We start from the raw sequence: 24265 nt of genomic DNA, 5'->3' as shown, positions 1-24265 counted from the left end.
AAGGTCTCTCAAAATGCGTTCGCATGTAAATTTTCCTCCATGTTTGGGTCTTCACAACTTTTCATGTAAAGCATTTACAAATCTGAAATTTGGTATTCTGATTAAGAAGCAGCCCTAGTTTTCATATCTACCATCGAAATTGCTAATTTCAAATTAGTTTTAGATATAGAACCTTTCAAAAATTGAAATTTTTTACATTTGAAAAAATTACAAACCAATAGTCCCAGAACTACCATTTTGCATATTATTATTCTATACTAGTTGGTAATTAACCCCCATGAGACTTACACTAAAAAAATGTGAAATTATTGAAGTTTGGAGGGTGCAAAGATAAAGCGCGAGCAAAAAAGCGCAAAATGCGCCATCTTGTGGTTAATATTTGACCCTGTGGACAGTCATTCAGGAAGTTGAAACTTTCAGAAAAAAATCTTCTTTGCCTAAGCTATAAACAGTTCAAGTTTCAAATATGTAACCCAACTCCTTCAATAGTAAATGCAGCTGTGAAATCATGAGTTTGACCATCACATGCAAAAGTCTTGGGGGTGTGAGGTAGTGTGGCTTACTTGGCAAACATGAAAATGTTTTGAATTTTGCTGAGGACACCCTTTTAAATTGTGAAGTTGTCAGAAAAAATAACTCCTTCAAAACATTTTTGAATTTGAAATTGATTTAGGGGTGGCCCTCTCCACCTGAAGTTCTGCGCCCTCCCCCAAAATACCAAATCTTCATATCTCAAAAACTGCTGGAGCTAGAGATACAGTTTTTGTGTCAAAAGATGCAGAAAACATGATTTCCTATCTGCTTTCTGAACAGTGATTGTGTCTATCTTGAGTAGAAAAGCAGTTATTTAAAAAAAAACTTGTTTTGGGTATTCTAGCACAAAACAGCGCTGAACAAGTATTGTGGTCCAAGCTATTCAATACACAAAGTTCATAAACTAACTTGTATATAACTGGTTAGTTTCAAGATAAAAATGAAACTAAACAAACAAGCAAGCAAACAAAGAAAAAAAAGTCAAATGAATCAGTAATAGGTCACAACTCGCAGCTATAACTAAGTCAAAACAGGAGAGTTGTATTGTTTCATGTTTTTGTGAATCTCTGCTATTTACTGTTGACTTTTTAAGATCATAGCATAACCATCACAACGGGTAGATGGCTTTTCCGTGTTTCAGCATAATTATCTTTAAATGCCTTGCTCAATAGCACATTGAGTTGGTAACAGTAAAATAAAGCAGCACTAACACAACAAAGCAAGTATGGTACTGTAGTTAGCAAAGCACATTCAACAGTATGAGGCAAAGAATATTGCACAGCAAAATAATATAACTCCATAAGTGTACAGGATATATTTGTCACAGGACATCCCCGGCCAGGAATAAAAAAAACAAATTAACACTGAGATTTGCAAGTCAGAACATCTTACATAAGACTTAAACACTGGAAGCAAAGTAACGGACACAAAAGATTGTGGCAAGTCATTACAATTCATTTGCAGTGTGATGGCAAAATAATCATAATTCGATCATAGTCCATTGTGTTTAATCTGTACTGTCTGCCACCATGCCCTTGCAACTGTAGAGGACTTATTATACACAAAATATCCAGGAATGGAACCCAGTACTCATTCGTGAGTTGTGAGAGCATCTTCTGATGTGATGCTGCTACTACCTATTGCTGATTCATTTGTTTTTTTTTCTTTGTTTGCTTGCTTGTTTGTTTAGTTTCATTTTTACCTTGAAACTAACCAGCTATACAAGTTAGTTTATGAACTTTGTGCATTGAATAACTTGGACCAAAATACTTGTTCAGCGCTGCTTTGTGCTGGAATACCCGAAACAGGTTTTTTGAAATAACTGCTTTTCTACTCAAGATAGGCACAATCACTGTTCAGAAAGCAGATAGGAAACCATGTTTTCTGCATCTTTTGACACAAAAACTGTATCTCTAGCTTCAGCAGTTTTTGAGATATGAAGATTTGGTATTTTGGGGGAGGGCGCAGAACTTCAGGGGGAGAGGGCCACCCCTAAATCAATTTCAAATTCAAAAATGTTTTGAAGGAGTTATTTTTTCTGACAACTTCACAATTTAAAAGGGTGTCCTCAGCAAAATTCAAAACATTTTCATGTTTGCCAAGTAAGCCACACTACCTCACACCCCCAAGACTTTTGCATGTGATGGTCAAACTCATGATTTCACAGCTGCATTTACTATTGAAGGAGTTGGGTTACATATTTGAAACTTGAACTGTTTATAGCTCAGGCAAAGAAGATTTTTTTCTGAAAGTTTCAACTTCCTGAATGACTGTCCACAGGGTCAAATATTAACCACAAGATGGCGCATTTTGCGCTTTTTTGCTCGCGCTTCATCTTTGCACCCTCCAAACTTCAATAATTTCACATTTTTTTAGTGTAAGTCTCATGGGGGTTAATTACCAACTAGTATAGAATAATAATATGCAAAATGGTAGTTCTGGGACTATTGGTTTGGGAGATAGCGGACATCAAAAATTGATGTAATTTTTTCAAATGTAAAAAATTTCAATTTTTGAAAGGTTCTATATCTAAAACTAATTTGAAATTAGCAATTTCGATGGTAGATATGAAAACTAGGGCTGCTTCTTAATCAGAATACCAAATTTCAGATTTGTAAATGCTTTACATGAAAAGTTATGAAGACCCAAACATGGAGGAAAATTTACATGCGAACGCATTTTGAGAGACCTTGGTGACTTTGAAGGACTGTAATTTCTAAACGTCTTGAGATAATGAGCTGAAATTTTTTTTGTGTTCATTATACATCAATATGAAACTTTAGTGTGAATTTCAAGAAAATCTAAGAGGGTCGAGCTTGCACTTTTCCAAAAACCTGTTGAGTTGACATGGAATGACCCTATACTCAACGGAGATTTGCGTTCTCGAAGAAAAATCTCAATTTCACCATGTAGTTCAAAAACTTGAGACAAAACAATACCCCTAAAGAGCCACCGAACTTCGGTGTGATAAAGGAGAACAGAGTGTTCTGATCCCATCTGATCACAAACTACTTTGAAAAGACGATAATTAAGAGCATGTGCCCTTATAAAATTCACCCATTCAACCACATGCTTCAAAGCCTTCAATACTGCTTTCAAATGTTCTGGAAAGGTTACTTGCCAGTAGGCTACTTGTCGATGAAGGGCACAGTGAGTAGAAATGATGTTCGGTGCCCGTTTTTTCACCAGAGTTGTAAAGCCAGACTTAGCACCGAGCATAGAAGGGGCACCGTCTGTGCAAAGTGAACCCACATGTTTCCAGGATATATTATTTTGAAAGAAATCATCCATTTTTTTCAGAACATTAACCGCTTTGGTACTTTTTCAACTCACCAGCATGCACATATCGACAGAAAACCAACAAATATGCACAGTTCAACACGTCACTTGACTCGTCTAGCTGAAGACTAATTCTTGCCTTACTAGCTCAAATTTCATCTTTGTGGTCGAAGTCCTAATTAGGTTGTGTACTGTGAAAATGTAGCACACATACCCTGCTGAAATGAAACTGGTAGTCTACTTGCGTGGAGATAAAAGAAAAAGACGAAAACTTGCATTAAGCATAAATTTGAATCAAAATTGAGTGCAACACTACCAGTTTTTTAATAACTGAACAAATAAAGTTTGCTTTAATTTATGATTTAGTAAATTTACCCCCTCGGTAGGTGAAATTTACCCCCAGGAGGTAAATTTACCCCCGGTTAAGAAGCCCTGCTATACAGTATGACAAATACAGTAATCTGGTTTGATAAAACATGCAGCAATCTGGTTTAGTTAAGACATATGCAACAAAGATGATTATTGATTAAGTAAAATGATTGCAACAAGAAAATCATTTTGAAACATGAAACACTACTAAATACAACCTAATTTTTAATCTTTATTGTTAGATTGAGAAAACTTAATCTTGACAACTTCTTCTTGTAAAGACTTTGTACCACTAGTGCAAGCCCAGACACAGATATTTTAAAAAGTTATCATTTGTCAGAAAATTATTCAATTTACCAAAGGTCGCCAAGAAGAAAAATATCCTGAAAATGCATTGCTCAAGAGTTGAACTAGCATTGCGTGATTCTATTTTTTTTTCTGTTACAAAAATAGTGTAGGCTATTACAATTCAACTGAGCTATAAGAGTAGCCTAGGCTAGATAATGATTGTGATGTCTCATTTCTGTTGATCATGATATTGACCTAAGTCTAAATGAAACTATTTTATCACAACTGCCTATTTCGCACCAGATATCTTTAAGTTAAGTGAAGAAAACAAAAATACTCACTACAAGTAATATTGCTGATTTTTGCTTTTGCAGAACATTTCTCAATTTCTTTTCGATTAATACCGGTGATAATTGCAGATTCAACTTGAGATGAAGGGACTGCAAACTTTGGTTTGAACCCAGGCATTATAATATATCAAAACAATGTATGCCTAAGTTTGTTATTTCTTTGATTAAACTTAAAATTGAAATCTTTACAAACTCTGACGTACTGTAATATAGGACAAAAGAAATTATTTGGTTATATAAAATATATACAAATTGGGTAGAGAGATAAATTTTTTAAACTATAAACAGATAAAACTCAGCAACAACACTACATTAAACATTATAAAAATAAAAAAACAATAGCCTACGCAAACGTTTTCATCTACTCTAGTCATACAGCCCTTTTCAAGCCTATAAAAAAAATTTAAAAAAAAATACTAAAGAATCATACAGTGTCACAAGAAAAAACATGGTAAAATCAAAACATTTGAGAAGCTGCTTAACTTGCTCACACAAAATGATAACTGAAAAATTACGCAGCACAACAGGTCAAGTATTTGAGCTGTAAAATTAATTAATTGTTCAGAAAAGGACTCAAGCAGATTACGCAAGATTGACAGAAGCAGGATATGAGATAGTGGCACAAACAAAGCAATTGATATGTTTAATCAAAATAGTCTCAGTTGCACGGTTAATTACTTGGAGCATTCTAATCACATTGAGCTTCATTAAAATCATCTGCTCAGTGCTAAACAAAAAAAAGTAGGCTTATCAGTATGGTTTTTGTCAGTCAATTGGGTGGTGCGTTTTTTTAGTCAGTTCACCACGGATTCTTTTCTTGGAAGTGACAGCATCAATTTATATGGTTAGCCTATAGTTTTTCTGTTCTGAATCAGTTCAATTCGTTCTATTTGTAATGAATGCATTATTTGGCTGCAACGTTTTCGATCTGTAAGCTCATTTTTTTTCTTGTAATAAACTCATACTTGCAGAAGAACAAGGTATCATTTGTCACATCATCCCTACTACCAAGCTGGTAGCCTACTTGGGATGTTGCTGTAGCATTTACAATTCGGTATGGGCGGATGTTTAGACAATTCAATGACCGCTACAGCTTCTTTTTTTCTTTCATTTTTACTAAACATCAGCTTATCTTCTTTTAATGTAATTTACCGATGCTTGACATTTGTTACATTAAGAACAAGGAATCAGCTGACTCAATGACTGATATAGTCTTTCGCTGTTTCTTGTCTGTTGTGGTATCTACCGTAGATAGCTATGGTGCTGCTTCATTCATATTCATAAACATGCAAAATTTATTTGATAACAATCAATCTGTTTATCATCAACATCACTCCACAGAATCAGCTTTACTAAAAATCCATTATAATATTGCTACTGTACTTGACTGTAATCACAGCGCTGTGCTACTTTCTCTTGATCTTTCAGCTGCTTTTGATACCATTGATCACAAAATTCTTCTAAATTGTCTCAAATCAGATTTTGGCATTAGAGGAATTGCACTTGACTGGTTCTCTTCTTATCTTTATGACCAAACTCAGTCTGTAGCAATTGAATACTCAAAGTCTTCCGCAACATTTCTTTCTTCTGGAGTTGCTCAGGGTTCTGTTCTCGGCCCTGTCCTGTTTTGCCTCTACATCAAACCTCTGTTTGACATCAGAAAGCGACATGGGCTTTCATACCGGTACCACTCATATTCTGATGATATACAATAATTGTATTTGCATGTTACTGATGAAGATTCATTGTGTTGTATTAAGTCAAAATTCCAAAAATGTATGGTTGATATCTAAAATTGGATGTCTTATAATATGTTGAAACTGAATCAAGAAAAATGTGAGTTTATTGTATTTTCTCCGAAACGATGTAAGTATTTCAAAGTTTAACGACATGACCCTTACCCTGAGGTAATATCAATATTTCTTCTTCTAACTCAATTAAACTGCTTGGTGTAACATTAAATCAACATTTGTGTTTAGAAAACTTTGTCAGTTCCACTGTTAAATCTTGCTTTTTTCATCTTAGAAATATTGCTTCCATCAGACAATTTATGAATGTTGATGCTTGTAAAACATTAACTCATGCACTTGTAACATCCAGGCTTGATTATTCAAATTCATTGTTAAATAACATTCCACATTGTACTATTTTGCATCTTCAAAGAGTTCAAAATGCTGCCGCTCGGCTAAATACTTTAACACATAAACGTAGGCATATCACTCCTATACTAAAATCCCTGCATTTGCTTCCAGTATTGTATCATATTCGCTTCAAAATATGTCTATTAATTTATAAAGTTTTCCATGGTTTTGTTATTTATCTGGACACTTTGCTTGTTCACTATAAACCTGCCAATTGGTCTTGTGCAACCTTTCATGAAAGACACAATATGGAAATCGCACCTTCCCAGTTGTTGCTGCCAGTTGCTGGAATTGTTTGCCTATTTGAGTAAAAGAAGCTGAAAAAAAATGACTGAAAGTACGGTATTAATTATCACCATTGTCATGTACAGCACCCAGGACCAGGAGCATAGTTTGACTGTGGATGTGGCACTACAGTATATAAATATTGTTATTATTAGGGCTATTTAAAGTCATATTTTTTTCTATGCATCAGTAAGTCGTGAAATCAATTTTAACGCAAGAACCGCATCCCTATGAGATATATTAAGAAAGTTATGAAGTCATATAAAGTCATATTTTCCTGGTTAGGTCATAAATCAGCTTGTTAAGTTATATAGTCATATTTTTGAGTTATAAAGTCATACCGTTGTATACTTTAAATAAAAAATACCAATTTAAGCGGTGAAGCAATTAAGCACTAAGAAAGTAAGGCAATTTCTGATTGAACGAAGGCAAACTGTAGGATTAGCCTACATAACACTTACAGTCACAGACCTATATTTTATGAGGTCACACATTGAGGTCAACTTAATACTCAAAATGGAAAGTTGTACGTACACCATCAAAGAGGCCTATGCTGATCTAAATGCCCTTGATTTCGGAAAAGATCCGCTTGAGCTCAAAAATTACATTAAGAAGCAATTGGACAAAAACGATGTGAAACAAATTATGGAGCTACAAAGACAAGACATTTTACCAGCGCTTTATGCAAAACTGCAGAAGTGTCAACCCACATCAGCGTCTGTGGAGTGCTCATTTTCCTTACTAAAGTCATTTTTACGTCCAAATCGTAACTTCAAAGACTCTAATATTCCACACTACATGAAACTAGGGATGGTAGAAGTAGGGGATTGCTCACTCAAAAGTAAGGTGGACAACTGGAGGGTCACAATGTTATGACAAAAGTTGATGCAACTACAGCTTGAGGTCTACTGCCATATGTCGCATACTCAGATACAGTTTACATGACCTGTCCACGGGTGTACAAAGTGTGTATCGCCAAAATAAATGTAGGAAATATGTGATATCATCTTTATTTAATAGTACTGAAGTCATGATAATACAGGGGTAGACTTCACGCAACACCAGTAACGGTAAGTAGCCTCACACTGCTGCACTAAGGTTCTGCAGATGTTCTAGCACTCAAAATTTTAACCAAATATAGCAATTCATTTGATGAGAATGAATTCATCTAAAAGCAAAGAAAACGCTGTGCAGTTCTGCTAATTTTTGAACTTCTTAGTAACCCTCCAGCTGTCCAATGCGCAAGAAAAATCAGTAAAGTGAGTCGTCCGGGTATTCCTGTCCCTACATAAAACTGTACTACAACAGTGGTTTAAAATAAAAATGGATGTGTATTACTATTATGTTGCGTATGTTTTACTCTTTAGTTCCGTGAGTGACGTTGTTCGTATGTAAAAATAAACGATTTTCACATAAAGTCATATTTTCCAAAAAATAAAATCATATTATTGATTTTTTAAGGTCATATAAAAATGGCCCTAGTTATTATATTGTGTATAATTGCACTGTGCTATTTTTGTACGGGCAAAATAAAAGGTTGGTTTTGAATCTTTATCCTCAGACTGACAAAGCCTTGATAGATTATTCCTGGTAGTAGCCTATCGCATTCTCGTAGAGGTTTCCCTCTGTCTAATGTTGTCTCACAGCAAATATTAAGATTTGTCGTCTTGCTCTTGCTGCCAAGGTTGCCAGATATTCTTTATATTTCCAACTGAATAGCAAGCAAAAAGTAGCCAAAAATTGGCCAACAGTTTACAACTTGAAACAATTCTAAAATTTGCTCAACTTAAAATCAAAATAACAAAGTTTTTAGCTGGGAATAGCATTAATTTTATGAAACTTGTCTTGAAATAAAACGAAACCAAATGAAATCAATTAACATTCAATCTGTGAATTGGAAACATTTCTTGCAACTCCAACACAAAAGTTCAACTTCGCGAGAAAACCTTGGAACTGGCAACCACTCCGCCAGACAATTGACTTCCACGAGTTCCCGCGCTTTTGAAGATCAAGGCCAAGCATTACTATGACGTTTTTTGTTTTTTTTTCTGAACGAAATGTCCTGTAGCCTGTTGTTTCTCAACTCCTGGGCTGTAGACTCTAACAAGTCCACAAAAAGTTTTGAATGAGTCTGCAAGCACCTTCGGAATTTTTTTGTTTAATGATTTCAACACCATCGTCTTCTTCTTTCGTTCTTTTTCTTTCATTTGAGATTAGATCAAATTTCAGGGCAGGTGGTGGAGAGCCAGGTGAGTGTAGCATCGTCCAGCGTTGCTATTTCATGCGTTCTATTTGGTGCCTTGTAGATGGCACCAAAGAACTGGGACTCATAAACATGGGACTCATGTTGTCAACCTCCTCGCGGTGAGTCCTGGTAACTGCACAAAACAGGTTAATGACAACAAACAGAGAACACCATCGTTATTCTGGTAGAATGATTTTGGCGATCCATTATAAAAGAAATCCGTAAAAAACTAAAAGGTATATTCCACTTCCCGCGTGGAGTCCAGTATTTGTAATACGTCGCTGCTACAGATGGGTTGTTTTGACTTTATGACTTTGGTGGCTGCAGTGATTATGACGCCTTCTACCACTCAGCTAGAGAGTTGATTCTTGCTTTGAACTTTGTTTGGCAATTACAGTACAAACCAGAGTGGTGTGGAGGACTGCAATCTGCACTTGTTAACCCAATTGAAATAGGAGTAAAGTCATAAGATAAAGAAAACAGAGTAATGGCACAATTAAGTGAGAATCGAACCCACGTCATCGAAATACGCTACTACACCTAATTCTGTAAGCCTCAAACCGCCAGGCCACACTGTCGATGACAAAACATTCACCTAAATGTCTTTTTAACCTGCATTAGCCATTAGTCCCATCAGGGATATCTAAAGAAGGGGATTTTGTTTGTTTTTTTTGTTTGTTTGTTTATCTTTATCCTGCATTGCGGGAAAGCGGACTTGAGCGCTATGCATCGGTGCACGCCTTCCGACGTACACCTGACCCACGCTGCAGCCGACGACAATGTCTGTTTCCGGTTGTCTACTCTGCTTATGACTTAAATTTGGAACTACCCATTACTCGAAATCGATCACTGGGTAGAGGCAATTATCGTAAAGTTTCTTGCCCAGAGAAACAACAGCAGGTGCGGGTGGCTGGAGTCGAACACGCAGGCTCTCGACTGTGAGCTCAACGCGCTAACCACTCGGCCACGGCTGCCGATGTGGTCCGATACGAAGGCTTTTATTACGTCTGACAATAGAAGGGCTTTTGTTTATCGTAAATAATCTGTGTTTATCGTAAAATGACAATTGCCACCGATAGTAGTTTAATAAATCTTGTTATGATAACTTGCATTGCGCTATTAGCATCAGGCCTGGATATTCACAGCATGCTCATGGTTGCTTGTTAATTCAACTACCCATATACTTGCTTTACATCTAGCCTACTGCAAAGGTTTTGTTAAAAAAAAAACAGCTGACTGGTAACTTTTCGACTGTCTTAGTGAACAAGTATTCTTTAAATATGCTCCACTTAACATTTGCTAACTGTCTCCTGTAGCTCACTGTACCAGCTGCACTACAAAACTTTCCACGATTTAAAAAAGAAGCACATGTTTAAACAGTGGCGCGGGAACTATTTTTCTCTAGGGGGGGCTGAAGATGCCGTAGTGTTGTCAGCTTCTGGGGGGCTTCGCCCCCCAGACCCCCCTTATATGGGTCAGCATTTAAAAGTGGTAGTAACCTATAAGCATTCGGTCCCCTCCGGTGTAAGATACGACGCCAAAACACATACATTGTAAATTATGACAAATGAAAAACGGCAACAACAAAGCAACTGTTCAGAAAATTCAAATGAAAACGTACAAATTAGAAAGTGATTTGAAAACGATAGTTTGTGGAAGTGAGTTCTCACACGCTTCTGAAGATTGCTTTTCGCTCAGGTGTTTTCTCTATGAACTGTGTCATGAGTTCTTTGACATCGACAGTGTCCAAAATGTTTTGGTGGACATGCATCAACGCAAGATGAGTAGCCTAAGTCTTTTTTGTGTGATTGAGCTTCTCAACCACGTTTTCAAGCGTCTTAGAGCAGAAAAAGAACGTTCTGATGATGCAGGGAGGCAAAGGCAGAGCTCCACAAATTTTCGCAATTCTTTGAAAAGATCTAGTGTTTGAGGATTTAGTCAGGCCCGGATTTGGGGGGGGCAGAGGATGAAGGGGGCCCCCCGACGTGGAAAAAATGTAATTTTGTGTTATTTTTTTCTTTTAGCCTTTGATGTTTCTACAGAATTCTGTGCAGTGCAGGATTAATGCTACTGTAGACGTAGTAGTTTTTCGCCGGGGGCCCCCCGATGTAAAAGTGCTCCGGGCCCCACATCATCTAAATCCGGTCCTGGATTTAGTTGTGAGAGTATCTCAGCAACCTTTCGAACGGAGTTTGCGGTTTTTCCACTTACAACTTCGCTGAACAAGGAAAGTTCCGTTTTTAGGCGATCTTTTCTGATGGCATCGGATAAGCTGTTCTCAGTAGCCTATCGAAGAATATCAGAAGCCTATCAGTAGCCTATCAGAAGAAGAAGTAGCCTATCAGATCTTTCCTCACCATTTGCACAGCTCAGAAGGGCCTTCTATCTGTTGGCTGCTGTAAGCAGATCCGCCTGGTCGAATCTTCGATCAAGCTCAGCTTGAACCAAATCAAGGGCTTCAATGTAGCCTATTACTGTTTCCACGCTCTTTCTCCCGCAGACGACAAACCATCGGATTCTTCTGTGTTTCGAAACCTTGCTGGAGTTTTGCCCACTCGGGGATCCTTTGGCGTTTTTAGGTTATCGGCAAACGTAAAGACGTTCGCTGCATCCATAAGCTTGGAAATGGATTCATCTTTTCTGAGATTTTTGATCCGTTCGCGGAGAATGGTGATGGATTTCAAAACTGAAGAAGCAGAAATCTTCTTGTTTTGGAGCTGTCTTGCGACGGCTTCTGCAGGCTGATAAACTTCACCACTGCAGGTAATCGCAATATAAAGCCGCATCGTGCGTACTTGTTTTACAAAGCCGAATATTTTTGCACGTACGTCTCCTCGCATTGCACTATATCTTCTGTCATGTCGGTCAGTCATTGCGACAGGGTAGGGTATCACTTAACAACACGAGCGAGGCAAAAGCACCAACGAATAGGACGCAAACCCAGCAAATTGCAGGCAACTTCATCGGAACCAAAAAGCGACATGAATGAAGATTTACGCATAGACGATTCACGAATTACAACTGCAACACTTTGAACGAAGTTTAAGGCATCGGCAATAAGCCTCGCTTCCTTTACAACGTCTTGCAAAATCAAATTGAGAGCATGATTACTGCAGTGAATGTATACCGATCCAGGGCGCAACTTTTGAAAAGGTACCATTATAAAATCCCCTTTCAACTTGGTTTGGTAATTACAGAAGAAAAAAGAGCAACAGTTGTGGTGGGAATCAAACCCACGTCAATGTAATTACTAACTACTACCACCGCCCTAACCCAATGCGCCAAGCCAGCCGATGGGGAACGAATGACTAAACTGAGCTAGAATATACGTTTTTGTTTGTTGCTCAGAGGGGATTTTTTTATGGTACCTTTTCAAAAGTTGCATCCAGGGCATAATGCTTTAAGTTTGGCCCGCACTCACTTCTAGCAACCAGACATACTGTATTTGCTGCACCGTCAAGACAGTAGCCTTGAAGGCGTTCAATCGGCAAATTCAGCAGGGAAAACAAATCGGTAGGCTAATACACGAAAACAACGTTTCCGATTTCGAATCGGGAGCATTATAAAACCCAAGAAAAACGTTTTGCAACACGATTACTGAAAATATGTTATGTAACTGAAATTGTCAGAATTTTCTAGGGGGGGCTGAAGCAATTATCGAAATTTCCAGGGGGGGCTGAAATAGCTCTAGGGGGGGCTGCAGCCCCTTGAGCACCCCTACTTCCCGCGCCCTTGTGTTTAAAGCATTACAAACTACCGCCCTGGTAGTGTCATGAAAATAAGGCAATCGCTGCGAGCCATCATATCCCCTTCTCTAGATATCCCTGAGTCCCATGCGTATACGCGCAGACTTCCGGGGGCGGCACCCCCGTAAATTTATGGTTTAGGGGCAACAAAAATGGCTATCATAAGTGGTGTTTCAAAGATATAGCCTATACTTCGCGAAAGAGATTTAGATCATTTAAACGGACATAACCCTTAGAAGGTTGGGATCCTGGAGTCTTGCTCAGTTTGGGGGGGCTGTCGATTCTTCTTATGCTTTAGGAGTGATATCTCTGTTACTTTTTAAGGCACGATTTTAAAATTTGGGATTCACTTTGTGAAACTATTCACGCTGAGCATATCCGAAAATTAAAACTGCTCATATGCGTTGAAATGTTGAGGTGAAGAAACTTCAAGATCAATAGCGGCGCTGGTTCGACTCTCGGGGTGTGCGTTTGAGCAACGCACGTTCAGGACTGCTCTCCATTCAGCGGCATCTAATGGATGGAATAATTTCCCGGCAACAAGACTTCAACAATCGGAAACTTCACTCTGTCAATCTCGGTGACCGGGCCTGCGTCAGTGATTCAAAGCCTCTACAAGTATGCGAAACTGCTAGGATTAAGCTCTACAAGAAGCTTTCCCAGTCCGAGGATAAAGATTCAATCAATCAATTAATTACTTTCATCCAGCTGGTGGGAAAATTTTGAACAATAGAATATAAAATATTTTAGAGAATGTGCTGAGAAATGCCTGATATCTCCCAATTCATATTATAACCTTTATTCGCTCAAAATTTCAGCTCAATAGAGGTGAATAAAAGTTAGGAAAAGTCATGAAATCTCGTAGTCGCAGCCTCAGTGGTTTCAGAGATACAACTGTTGATACAAAAAAGTTGAATTGACAGCCCTCCCCCCAATTAACCTTCAAAGGGTTAAAAATGTCGAAAGCGAAAAACAGCCTACATTGCTCTTGCCCGCAAAACAGCAGCTGATCGCATAGCTTTCTCTGGAACGTGAATTACTACTGAGATGTGCACGGCACGCACGCTTACAGTCACACACTGCTTATCTTCCCGTGCGTGAGGAGCAACTTCAAAGTCAAAACATGGGTGCAAAAAAGCGAATGCGAGGTTGAACGTTTTTTCTCATTTCAAGAGTTATTCAAACGTCCGTTAGATTTTTGTGACTTCAAACATGAAATCGATTTTAGCCAACTTTATCGAGTTGATGATGATGGCGTATGAGCGATCTTTCCAGGCTAGATTGGAGGGCAGGAAATCTTCAGCCACTCAGCAGTCTCGTCGTCCAGGACCCTCAGACCATGCGCACCGTGTGGAGGCCGGTGGGTTAGGCAGTAGTGGATGACATGGTCTGCGGTCTGTTCCGTGGCACCACACTTGCATTCTGATGAAGGAGCCAGGCCCCACTTGTGCATGTCCGAACGAAAGCGGCCGACGCCAGTTCGCAGGCGGTTAAGCCTGACCCAGGAATGCCTTGTGAGGGACATCCCTGGTGGGTGGGGATCGGCGTCGGGTATAAAGTCACGGAGCGTGAAGGTGTGATTTTGCCACTCCGTGTTCCACATGTGGTTCGTCCAGTGTGCCGCACTTAAACCAAGTTCTTCTGCGTTCTTAAGTAGTTGTTGTGCGGCAGGCACAAATGGGCGTCTTGATTTCAGCCGCTGCTTTATAGGTGGTAGTCGCTTGAATGTTGCATGGAGAAGATGGTCGGGGTCCAAAGCGCGGCGAGTGAAAGAAATCGTGGCTCCTTTATGGCGTAGCTCAGCGGGTTGGATGCCTGCTAGCAGGACTGGATTTCAGCCGGAGCGGTCCGGAGCGCCGCTCCGGAAGCTCGATCAAAAAATTGACTTCTCCGGAAGTCGTTCCGGAAGCTCAAATATTTTATACTCTTATTATGCTTTGCCCTGTTCAGTAAAAGTATCCATAATTCCTGATGAGTCGAACACGTTAAATCGGGTATTCACTCTGATAATATGTCTTCGTACCAGTCTTGACGAAAGCGAACCTGTGAATGTAGCCTATTAATTTTTTTGGTCTTTTTGAGCTCGCTATTCTTACAGTGAATGGGATCTATGATTCCCTGAAGAGCTGCCTAAAATTATATGGCATGTCTACAACATTTTTATTCTTCTTGTTTGATTGGTGTTTTATGTGATGGCGCGGCTGTGATGATAGGTCGCAAAAATGGTGTGGCAAAATTGCTTCGTGATGAATTTCCAGACATTGTGGTGTGGTATTGTGCAACCATAGATTGGAACTATCGGTTCGTCATGCTGTAAAATCAGTCAGTAATTCGAATCGATTTCGATCTTTAATGGACAAACGCTATAGCCTTTACCACGCTTCTCCTAACAATAGCAGGGAATTGGGTAAATGTGCAGCGACTGTTGAAGTGCAGTTGTTGAAAATCGAAAGGGTAGGCCTACTGGACACACGTTGGGTAGCCTCGAGTTTCTGCACCGTTAGTGCCGTCTGGAATGATTTCTCAGCACTTGTCGAATTTTTTAAAAAGGGGGCTATTAGCGACACAAGAGATTCTCTGGAACGTGCGAAATATCAAGGAGGCTTGTCGAAGACAACATCCACGGATTTTTTGTTGGACTTGGCTTTGATGTACGAATACTCGCAAGAATTATCCGAAGTAGCCTAAGCCTTGAATTGTAAAACAGAGCATGTAAGCTACTATTTGAGATGCAGATAACAAAATTAATAATCTTGCAAAATTATTTGAAACACGAAGGAACGAACCCGGACGACATGATGGCATTGCTAAGGATGCTGAAGAAAACTTAGAGTTCAAAGGTGTAGAATTACATGTAAACAATTGCAGAAATAGCCCGCTATTCAATCCCCGCATCTTCTACACTGTAAATCAAAAAGTGTAGTTTTAACCACTTCTAGGGGTGGTCTAAAAATTCCACTTCTACTTTTTCATTCCCACCCCATAGCCTATTGGGAAAGATGGTCATTTCCACCCTACCAAAGGGTGATATTTTCCACCCAACAGAGAAAGGTGTATAATCACTTAGGAAATTCCATCCAAGATCGCTTGTTGAATTCAACAGACTTGTCATTTATTAACCTAACAGCTGCAAAATACTTGATTCAACTATTTGGCCAGAGGGCACAGTAGCCTAATGACACACGGAGAAAACGAAATCATTGAAGTGGCAAAGAGATTGCGCTTAGATGAACGCGAAGCTGCTGTGAGAGGACTTCGTGAATATATGACTACGAAAAAAAGATCCCAGAGTCTTCAAAATTTGATAACGTCACTATAATCCCTTCCAATTTCATTGAGCGAGTGTGAGCGCGGATTTTCACAAATGAACCTCATACTGACATCTGACCGTGCTTCTCTACACATTGTAACTGTTTCAAGTTTACTCTTTATACGAATGATCCGTCTTCCACTGAGAAATTTTTTACCAGCGAAGTAAGCGAAGCGAAGTTAAAATGTTGGATCCTGATGACGCCATGGGCGTAACCCGGCAATTGAGACCCGAAGTCGCCAGAGGTTTTATGATTTTTAATACGATAAGTGTCTTAAAAATTGTAGGCTATAACTTGAAAAATCAAAAGTGGAAAAAACTAAAAACAAATTTTTTTCTTTTTTTTTCTAGGCTATAACTTGTATTTTTTTGTATTATTGTTTCACTAAAATATGAATATTTGCATTGAACAACGCAATACCATCTATAGACCATGATAGGGGAAACTGGGGTAAAGTGTGCAATGGGGTAAGATGAGCAACCCCTGTTTGTGGAAAAACGAGTCGGCGGAATATTTTTATTTCATTCTTATGCCACTTCATTCAATGTATTTGTTATGTCCACTGAGAATTGCATTTTACAATGGCACGCAATCATATCAGATTATATTGCTTATGTCGAAAATTCGAAATTTTTATTTTTTTGCCAAAAACTGAATAACTTTATTGTTACACTGTGTAAATCAAATCTGTTTTTTTGTATTGGTAAGCATAAAGTGTGAGGATATTCAATAAAACGTTCAGGTTGGTTAGTCTTGTAGTTTTTTAAATATTTGTAATTTTGTCACAAAAATCAGGATGGGGTAAAGTGTGCAATGCTAGTTGAAGTACTGTATGTTGGAGCAGTTGCTCAACTTACCCCAAAAGAAATAGCCTTAGCTTATTTAATGTTTGAACTGTTGAATTTGTGTCTTTTTAGGTTCGTATTGGATAAAAAAACAGTGTTGTGAAGCATAATGCCTCGCAATTATACAAACAAACTGACAGAGGAATGCTTCAACTTAATCGAATTGTTCAACTTACCCCAGGTCATTGCTCAATTTACCCCATACAATTTATGCCGGGGTAAGTTGAGCAACACGCGAATAAGTATCAATATAAAAAAAATATCAAAATCGCAAGGTGATAAAACTCAATCTAAAATGTAGCTGATTCACTGGTGCTTTAAGTTAACCCTATTAAAATTTTCCAAAACAAACCGTTCTTTTGTAAAAGCGACTTAAGCATAAAGGTGCTCATCTTACCCCACCCTCCCCTACTTACTTTAGCAACGTTTCAGGTACATCAAGTGTGTAATTGTTTCAAAGTCTTATAAAGACATATTTCTAAATTTCTTCTACGGCACCTAGTGCATTTGGAAAGTAAAAAACTAGCGCTCCGGAAGCTAATATTCTGGAAATCCACCACTGCCTGCTAGGATGGGTAGGCAGTCCGTTGGAGTGGGACGCAGGCATCCAGTCACAGTACGCAATGCGTCGTTGATGGCGGTATCAATCTGGTGGGTGTGAGAACTACGACACCAGACCGGCGCGCAGTACTCAGCGGTGGAATGAACAAGTGCTAGGGTAGCTGTACGAAGAGTTTTAGCACCAGCTCTCCAGCCGGAACCAGCCAATCGCCTCAAAAGTGCGACGCGTGTAGATACTTTTTTGCGCAGTGACTTCAAGTGCGGCCGTACGTGAGTGACCTGTCCGGGGTTATGCCGAGGTATGTAGGTTCGGCACAGTAGGGCAGGCGTTCCCCATCAATGTTGATATTTATCTCACGCTGTGCACAGGGGCGCCGGAAGCGGGGGGGCAGGGGGGCAAATGCCCCCTCTGCCCTCAAATTTTCTGCAGATGGAGGGGCAGGGGGGCAATGGTGCCCTTTTAAAGTTATGTAAGCTACTGCACATTTTGCAATATAACAATTTCTGTTATTCGCTTTTAGCTCAATTAAAATCTTTTATTTTTGCCTCAAAATAATATTTACGGCACAAAATTTTGCAACACAATACAGGCCTTAAAACTCGTTTTTTTTTTCGGCAGCCATCGTGGCCTACCGGGAGCTCCTTCTCGGCGGCCAAATCTGCGTGCTTGGAGGCCAAAATACAAAATAACGATAGCACAAGTAAATAGAATTAAACTTGCAACAATGCTAAACTGATCACTTAGCGTTGTTGAAGTCTGGGCCTGGGCGACGTCCTACAATAGAATCGTTGCACCACGCAATAACTGCTTTATCGGGATTGTAATCCAGTACTATTCAAACGACACTCGGACGAGTGTCTCCAATGTGGCTGATTTTATAGAAGTTCGCCACTCCCCTAGAATTCTTTTTAGCAACGAAAAACAACGTTCGACATGATTGTGTTGACGATGACTGCAAGGTAATAAAATAAGTATTTTAATGATTAAAACATTACTTGTAGGCTTAAACTGTGCTTAATCTGCCCTTTATCAGAACTGACGATGCACTAGCAAGTGCGAAATATTTTTTATGTTACATCTACTGACATCTGATCTCTGTTGCCTTAGCAATTGAGGTTTTAGCTATTTCAATGATGTACATTACTAAAAGAAGCATAATTTTTGCAATATGATCAAAAAATGTTTTCCCCATTGATGTCAACTAACTTAGTTCCCCTTTTTAACAACGGTTCAATGTCCGACAACATCGAATCGACATAAAAACGACACTATTGCCAGCAGACAGCCGTGGCCGAGTGGTTAGCGCGTTGGGCTCGCAGTCGAGAGCCTGCATGTTCGACTCCAGCCACCGGCACCTGCTGTTGTTTCTCTGGGCAAGAAACTTTACGATAATTGCCTCTACCCAGTGATCGATTTCGAGTAATGGGTAGTACCAAATTTAAGTCATAAGTAGAGTAGACAACCGGAAACAGACATTGCCGTCGGCTGCAGCGTGGGTCAGGTGTACGTCAGAAGGCGTACACCGATGCATAGCGCTCAAGTCCGCTTTCCCGCAATGCAGGATAAACATAAACAAACAAACAAACAGATGTAAATTAGCACTTTGGATTAGGACTTTGTTAAAATAAACGTCGGAATTACAAACAAGACTTACAGCGCTGGCGATCGCAGCTGGATATATTCCATCAATAACAAGTATTTCCGCACAATCCAACAGTGGCGATTATGACGCGCTGATCTAATTTTGCATCACTCTTCAGTTAATCCACGATCATTCTATTGCGAAATTAAATAATTGGCTAAAAGAGACCGGCGGCCAAGCTTGGCCGATTGAGGAAGTAGCACCGGCGGTTTATTCAAGCACTACTTAGCGGCGATGGCCGCAGGCTGCTTTAAGGCTTGACAGTAGGTTACATCATTATAACATAGCATGGTGCCCTTCTTTGTATACCGGATTATCATTATCGCTATATTTCATCTTAAAAGTTGAAAAAAAATTGGCCTTTTAGTAAACAAAAGTGCCCTTTTTTCGTAATCTTGCCCCCCCCAGTCAAAAATCGTTCCGGCGCCCCTGGCTGTGCATCCCGGTTGTTAAGGTGGAAGGCCACCGACACTGTCTTTGACTTGCTGAGCTGTAGCTTCCATTTCTGGAGGTACGGTATGCTGATAGTGTTTGCATGTCTTGGCTGAGGTTCCTCTCCACTCACTGCCAGTTTCCTGCTGAGTGCAGGAGTGCCAAGTCGTCTGCGTAAGCATATTTCCTGGAGATGGTGGGGGGCAAGTCGTAGGTGTATATGTTGAACAGGAGAGGAGCCAAGATTGAGCCCTGTGGGACGCCGTTTATAAGTCGGCGTAGTCTGCTTCGACGACCGCTACCGGTTGTGAGGGTAAAACTGCGGTTTTGCACAAGTTCCATCATCATATGGACCATGTGTCTGTCACGGAGCAGACGGAGTAACTTGCAGGTAAGGCCGCTTTGCCATACCGTATCATAGGCAGCCGTGAGATCAACACGGCGCCAGCCTTCTTCTTAGCCGAGAAGCTGTCCTCATGTCTTGGGTCATAAGTGTGACCTGATCTACAGTTGATCGTCCGTGTCGGAAACCAGCTTGTTCAAGGGGGAGCTGCGGATCTATTATTGGTTCGACACGGGCGTAGATGAGTCTCTCGAGGATCTTGAAGGGGATGCAGAGCAGTGAGATTGGACGGTAGCTCTTCGGGTCCCCTGGGGGCTTCTTCGGCTTAGGAACTGCAACCACAAGGGCTCTTCTCCAGATTCTGGGAATTCTCAGGTGGTGCAAACAGCAGGAAAGGAAGTCTTTTAACCAGGACTTTAAGGAGGCAGCAGCATGGAGTATCAACTTCGGGCATAGGTGGTCAGAGCCCGGGGATATACCTGGCTTTATGTGCTGGAGGGCGGCGGAAAATTCTTCCGGGGTGAACTCACCCGAGATCCCAGCCAGCAAGCCCATATGGGCCCAACATGGGGACCCCTATGGGCTGATGTACGGGCCCCATGTGAGCTGCCTATATGGGGCCCATACACATTGTGTCCGCGGCATCACATTGCCCCCATATAGGCTGCCCATATGCATTTATGGGTTGCTCACACTCAACCCACAAATCTAATATGGGCTGCCCATATGTAGGCCTAAGTGTAACCCATAAATCTAATACAGGCTGCTCCATATGTATATCAGGTATATACAGTATTTCAGCTATATACAGTAACTGCAGACAGATGCCAAAGTGCTCAAACTGCAAGCAGTGAACTTTGCGCAATGCATAGCAAGGTGCCCCCAGTAAAGTGCTCAATCGGCGTAGTGTTGAACTGTTTTATTCGCATCAGTAGCTCACGGTACAAAAGATTGACACGGTGAGAGAGTACAAACAAACATAGCCAGGTCGAAGACTTTCAGAAACCGGCCTGCCACACCCCGCGGCGGCGGGGAGCGGCGTGATTTATGGGGTGACGATGCACCCGGAGGGTTAAGTCCACCAGCTTAGGTCGCGAGGGCCAGGCTGGGAGTCGAGGTACCTGTGGAGGGAGAGTGTGGATCGAAACACTATATGACCCGTCCGCAAATTTAGAATGGCGGAGCGGGCCAGGGAGACAGGCTCTTTCTGCATAGCCCAGAATGAAGCCCTGCGACGGACCGGGCGACCCGTCGCGTGTGGACGCTGGAACCGGCAGTAATTGGCCGCCGGGCAGCGCCCACGTCTCCTTCACGCGTCTTCGCGCAGGTACTTTGACTCTTATATCCGGTCTGCCAGTAGGCAGAGCGGATAAAATTGGGGTCTCCCACGAGGAAGAGAGTCGAACCATTTAAGGATAATTTGGCTCTCGTGGCAGACGAATATTCAATAAAAATGTGGAGCAGAGGCTCGATGAATCAATATACTGTAATAAAAAATAAAATAAAATATTTTTTAAAAAATAAAATATATAAATAAAAAATAAAAAAACAATGAAAACTATTAATACTACAAAAAGTGCTCAATGCCAAGCAAAAAGGCAAAGCAGAGCGAATTAAATCATATAATATGAAAAATAAACGAAATAAATCAATTAAATCAGGTTATAAATCTCATTTAATTTTTACAGGTTTAAAAACAATTTTTATTCATTCTGATCAGATTACTACAGGTTGCGCCGATCATCACAAGAGCATTTTGCTTCTTTGTGATGTCATAGATGTTGCCATCATGTTGCTTGGTTTCCATTGGGACAAATTGATTGAAACTTTTTCGTGGCGGATGGAGGCTTTCCTTAGTAATTCTAGAGTTTTTTTCTGCAGTTTGGATTACGGTTATAATATTTAATATCTTTTCAGGAATTCAGGTTTAGAGGTTTTTTTTGCAGATTAAATTACAGTTTTAATATCTTATCAGGAAGTACAGGTTTAGAGATTTTTTTTGGCAGATGAAATTACAGTTGTAATATTTAATATCTTTTCAGAATTATCGATTCTTTACTGTTTACACGTTTTTTTCAGACCTTCTGATGATCCGTTAGGTGAAACAATTTGTAAAGGCTTCAAATAGTAATAACTATATTTGATTTAAATAAAAAATAATATATATACATATATATAGGTGGGAGTGTAATTAATACCCACTGGAGAAGAGTAAGCTTTCATTCGGCGAGCACGGATGTGCACTGGCCAGACGTTGAGGCAGGTTCGCCCAGCTGGGTCGGGGAGGCTAGCGATCAGTTCAGTTGTTTTTATTTCTGACCATCATATCAAAACAATACACGTCAACATAGCAAAGGTCGAGAAAAGGGTAGCGAAACCAGAGGCACTGATAGGCTACATTACCGGTAAAAATAGAAAATTGGGGTAGAAGTTTTGAGGCTGCATCGAGTTGATCAAGGGATCGTGTTGATTAATGCATTGAAAGCGGAGCGATGTTGATCCGAGCGGGCAAGAACAGCGTTACAAGGCGAAAGCAGCGTATGACAGTTCGAAACAATTGATTGATGCCATTCTGGTGCCGGATCTAAATTGGCCTTTATTGGCATAACTGCACCTGCTGCGTCAGCTTTCCATCCCCATTGTGCGAGATCCAAGATTTCAGTGTCAAGATGCTTCCACTGACATACCTGAAGCAACAGTTTTATATCAACTTAGATAAATCAAGTCTTGCTGCCATAAAATTTTTGATTTGTAGTAGCCTACACCACATGTTTATGCTAGTCATATTATAACGCAACTTGTTTTGCTATAACTTGCATGTTTTCCTTACCGCAGTTTAATAGCGCAATTTGCTGTAATATTTTGAAGTTACCGACAATAAACAATTCTTGAAAAATATCTTCAAGTGGTATAATCTATAGAGCAAAGACGCTTTTATACTAAATGATTACGGGTATTGTGTTACAACACCATTAGGCTACGCACTATTATTTCACCTGCAAATGTACTCTCAAGGAATGAAAACGAATTGCAGCTTCGGTGGGTGGCAATCTTTCAGGATGAACAGTGGAAGCTGTTGCAACCATCTGCATGTACTTGACGTACCGTAGTTGGCCAAGTGAATCGGCAGGTTTTGCACTAAAGCTTGATGGATCAACAAAATATAGCATTACTATCGGTGAATCTCATTCAGACTGGTAGGCTACTCAGCAACATTTTCATTTCTTCTTATTTAATTAACTGTGCACCAATACAGTCCCAGTAACTAACCTTTTCAATAACAAATCTCTTCCAGCATCAGCTATTTGCTAACGTGTAGAATCTAATCTCCCAAATACATCAGCAGATTGTTGAAATTCTTCCTTCTTTAGGTACCGTAATTGAACATCTTTAGCTTTCCTAAGCAACAAGACAGATGACATAATTAATCATTGTCACCAAATAATGTGTGCATACACTCCATACATTGGCATTCCAAATAAAAGTATTACAATATTAGAATAATATTGAGTGGATTTGGTAATGACTGCCATCTGAATTCTTGCATATCTTTTAAAAGCTGATCAGAAAATGGTAAAAATGTACTTTCAGACAAGCATGGTAAGCAATTCAAAAATATATAAAACACTGTAACAAACACTATAGATAAAACACTGAAAGCAAGATTAAAATGTACTGCTACCAAAGCTGATTAATTATATTGGTACCTTGTTGATATATTGCAGAAGTTGTATCACATCCACTCCAAGCATGAGCAAACAGCAAGTAATTTTTGACACACCTCATGCACCTTACAACTACTTTCGCTCTCTTCTTTTTCTTTTAGATATTATATTGATAAAGATGACTGTCACCAATGTTTTGTGCATAGCTGATTAATGTCTTCAGTCCACCTCGTTTCACTTCTTGTAGCTTTGATAAATTATGAGATTGGCATTTGATGCATAAACTTTCATTATAAAAAGCTTGATTGATTTTCCATTATTCAATTATCTCCATAACATCTGAAAACTAGTCTATCAATTCTAACTGTTTAATAAACTAAGCTATACAACTTAGAAATCATTACTGGTATTTCATAAAAATCTTTAAAGCTGTAAAGAGAGAAAACTAACATCAGACCTCAGAGGAAAAAAATGGCCACACAGAACATTTGCTCTTTCAAACTTAATCTATATCTGAATATGTTATAGCCTTTACAGGTGGTCTCAGAAGTAACAAGAACCATAGCTCCTACTGGTAGGCTGGCCTCCTTATTTAACTGATAGTGTGTGCAATTACCAGAAAACGTATTGTTGCATGGATATCACTACAAGCTACCAGGTCTCAATAAACACCCTTCCTTTGTCAGTTTGTGCACCAGTACACTGGTAACAGTGGCCTACTACTACTAC

At 39.7% G+C, this 24265-nt stretch overlaps 2 protein-coding genes across 4 annotated transcripts in view; both read right to left on the bottom strand.

The window, feature by feature from the left end:
* Window positions 1-4516, bottom strand: part of LOC145787594 (uncharacterized) — a 37428-nt gene extending 32912 nt beyond the window's left edge. For all 3 annotated transcript variants that reach the window (XM_082599364.1, XM_082599366.1, XM_082599365.1), the window contains exon 1: window positions 4311-4516. In XM_082599364.1, the coding sequence (XP_082455490.1) occupies window positions 4311-4437 (127 nt within the window). In that variant the 5' untranslated portion in view covers window positions 4438-4516. The remainder of the gene's footprint in view (window positions 1-4310) is intronic.
* Window positions 4517-9019: 4503 nt separating this feature from the next.
* LOC145787264 (uncharacterized) lies at window positions 9020-23148 on the bottom strand. Its single transcript, XM_082598976.1, has 3 exons — window positions 22868-23148; window positions 22417-22558; window positions 9020-9123 (listed from the first exon to the last, which is right to left on the bottom strand). Exons 1-3 carry the CDS (start codon window positions 23039-23041, stop codon window positions 9020-9022), a joined length of 420 nt encoding a protein of 139 aa, XP_082455102.1. The 5' UTR covers window positions 23042-23148.
* Between the last annotated feature and the right edge of the window lie 1117 nt (window positions 23149-24265).

The sequence above is a fragment of the Aplidium turbinatum genome, chromosome 18, assembly GCF_918807975.1.
Source record: "Aplidium turbinatum chromosome 18, kaAplTurb1.1, whole genome shotgun sequence".
Lineage (NCBI taxonomy): Eukaryota > Metazoa > Chordata > Ascidiacea > Aplousobranchia > Polyclinidae > Aplidium > Aplidium turbinatum.
This window is presented reverse-complemented; position numbering and strand designations above follow the sequence as displayed.